The sequence below is a fragment of the Pelodiscus sinensis genome, chromosome 1, assembly GCF_052426305.1.
Source record: "Pelodiscus sinensis isolate ZL-2025 chromosome 1, ASM5242630v1, whole genome shotgun sequence".
In the NCBI taxonomy this organism is placed as follows: domain Eukaryota; kingdom Metazoa; phylum Chordata; order Testudines; family Trionychidae; genus Pelodiscus; species Pelodiscus sinensis.
Genome location: NC_143052.1, coordinates 354,975,589 through 354,978,318, shown reverse-complemented (window position 1 = coordinate 354,978,318; position 2,730 = coordinate 354,975,589). Strand labels below are relative to the sequence as shown.

General features: G+C 66.7%; 1 protein-coding gene across 1 annotated transcript; it reads left to right on the top strand.

Annotated features, from left to right (window-relative positions):
* The first annotated feature begins 420 nt into the window (after window positions 1-420).
* LOC149526081 (uncharacterized) lies at window positions 421-1,526 on the top strand. Its single transcript, XM_089775839.1, has 2 exons — window positions 421-813; window positions 1,009-1,526. The coding sequence occupies exons 1-2, from the start codon at window positions 468-470 to the stop codon at window positions 1,524-1,526; spliced, it is 864 nt and encodes a 287-aa protein (XP_089631965.1). The 5' UTR covers window positions 421-467.
* Window positions 1,527-2,730: the final 1,204 nt, after the last annotated feature.

Below are 2,730 nucleotides of genomic sequence, written 5' to 3'. Positions count from 1 at the left end.
TAGGTAAACCTCATTTTACGAGGACTAACGCCTAGTTCGAACTAGCTAGTTCGAACTAAGGGCTGTGTAGCCCTTTAGTTCGAACTAGTGGGAGGCTAAGGCTTCCCAGGTTTCCCTGGTGGCCACTCTGGCCAACACCAGGGAAACTCTATTGCCCCCCTCCCGGCCCCGGAGCCCTTAAAGGGCCACGGGCTGGCTACTCACTTTGTGCCAGTTGCAAGGCTGCAAGCACCCGTGCCTGCACAGCCTGCACCTGCCACACAATGAGCCAGCCATCCGAGGGCTCCCAGCCCTCCACTGCTCCCCACGACCAGCCTGGCGGCTCCCGGGAGCCTGCCCGGGGGCGCAAAAGGCGGGCGCCCGCCTGGTCAAGTGCGGAGATCATGGACCTCATCGAGGTTTGGGGGGAAGCATCAAATGTCCACGATCTCCGCACTAGCCACCGGAACGCGGCCGTCTACGGACGCATGGCTGCCAGCCTGGCCGCCAGGGGCCACCAGCGCAGCCGGGAGCAGGTGCGCTGCAAGATTAAAGACTTGCGGCAGTCCTACTCCCGGGCCTGCCTGCCAGGGGCTGACCCGGAGGCCTGCCCCCACTTCCATGCCCTGGACCGCATCCTGGGGCCTCATGCCGTCCCTGCCCCCCGGGACGTGATTGACCCCGGGGCAGAGGGACCGCTCCTGGAGACGGAGGAGGAGGAGGAGGGCTCTGAGAGCCAGGAGCCTGCCGCCAGCCTTCCCAGGACCCGGGACCCCCGAGGCACCCCACAGAGCCGCTCGCCTGCATCATCAGAGGCCGGGGAGGCGTCCACCTGTGAGTACCCTCGTGTTCCCCTTATGTGTACGGGGGGCTGGGGCGAGAGGGAGCCCCGGGACCGTGCGCCTGGGCCTTGCCCACCACGGAGCAGCAGCTGGGGATCCTGCAGGGGCCCTGGCCTTGCAGAGGGGAGATGGGTTTCACACACCTGGGCCCCTGGGGTAATTGACCGCTGGTCTTCTTGCACCACAGCTGCAGCACCGGGGCCTGCAGGGCGCACCACCCCGCCTGCAGCAGCCGCCCGCGCCCGGGCAAGCAGGACAGCCAGGAACCAGGAGGACTACCAGAGGCGGCATCTCCGGTTCCTGGACCGACAGCTCCGTCTCCAGGACCACTGGGTCCAGGAGGACCTCAGGCTGTGCCAGAGGAGTCTGGAGGCCCTGGAGGAGCAGGGACGTGCCCTGCGAGGCCACCTCCAGAGCCTGCTGGACCGCTTTCCATTTCCTCCTCCCCCTGCTCCCCCTCTTGCTCCCCCTCTTGCTCCCCCTGCTCCCCCTCTTGCTCCCCCTCTTGCTCCCCCTGCTCCCCCTCTTGCTCCCCCTCTTGCTCCCCCTGCTCCCCCTGCTCCTCCTGCTTCCGCTCCTGCTTCCGCTCCTGCTTCCTCCACACCCCCTGTCCTCTCTGCCCCCCCCTCCACAACCATTCCCCACCGACGCCCCCGGACCCGCAGTGTGGCGAGACGGGAGAGGCACCCAGACTCCCACCCCTGAGCTTTCCTTTCCCTTCCTCCCTTCCCTCCCCTCCCCTTCCAGCTCCCTCGTCCCAGGTTTCCCCCTCCCTTCTCCCACCTTCATTCCTCCCTCCCCCACCCCAGTTCTCTGAAATAAACAGACGTTTTTGTTTGAAAAACAGGTGTCTTTATTGTACAGTAGATAGGGAGGGGAAAGGGGAAGGGGGGGGGGGTAGGGTGGAAGAAGGCCCCGGTGGGGCATGCAGGGAGAGGTCAGTCCTCCTCCTCCTCCACCTGGAAGCTCTCCCGCAGGGCTTCCCGGATCCGGATGGCCCCCCGCTGGGCTTCCCGGACGGCGGCGGTGCGGGGCTGACCGTAGTGTCCAGCCATGCGGTCAGCCTCAGCCATCCAGGCTGGCAAGAAAGCCTCCCCCTTCCGCTCACACAAATTGTGGAGCACACAACATGCCGCCACCACGGGAGGGATGTTGTGCTCGGCCAGGTCCAGACGGGTGAGGAGGCATCGAAAGCGGGCTTTCAGTCGCCCGAAGGCCCCCTCCACCACGATGCGGGCCCTGCTCAGCCTGTTATTGAAGGCCTGGCGGGAGGGATTGAGGTGCCCCGTGTAGGGCTTCATGAGCCACGGCTGCAGTGGGTAGGCGGCATCCCCCACCAGGCAGATGGGCATGTCCACATCCCCGACCCTGATGTGGCGGTCGGGGAAGAAGGTCCCGTCCTGCAGCCGCTGGCACACGGAGGAGTTCCGGTACACCCGGGCGTCGTGTGCTTTGCCGGACCAGCCCACATTTATGTCCGTGAACTGTCCCCGGTGGTCACACACGGCCTGCAGGATGACGGAGAAGTACCCCTTGCGGTTCACGTACCGGGACGCCTGGTGTTCCGGGGCACGGATGGGGATGTGCGTCCCGTCGATGGCCCCCCCGCAGTTGGGGAAGCCGAGGGCGCCGAATCCCCGGATGACGGCATCCGGGTCGGCGAGGTGGACCACCCTGCGGAGCAGCACCCGGTTGATGGCCTTGACCACCTGCGGAGAGAGACACAGCAAAGCGTCAATCAGTGGGGCGCCCGGGTGGCTGGGAGCATTCATGCCCTGGCAGTGCCCCGCGCCCCACTCCCGGAAGCAACCCCCCTGGCGGCGTGTAGTACGGCCGGGACAGCCCGACCCCTCCGGTGCGGGGCGCCTTCGCCTCCTCCCGCCCCCCCCTTTGTCCCTGGGGCGGCCCA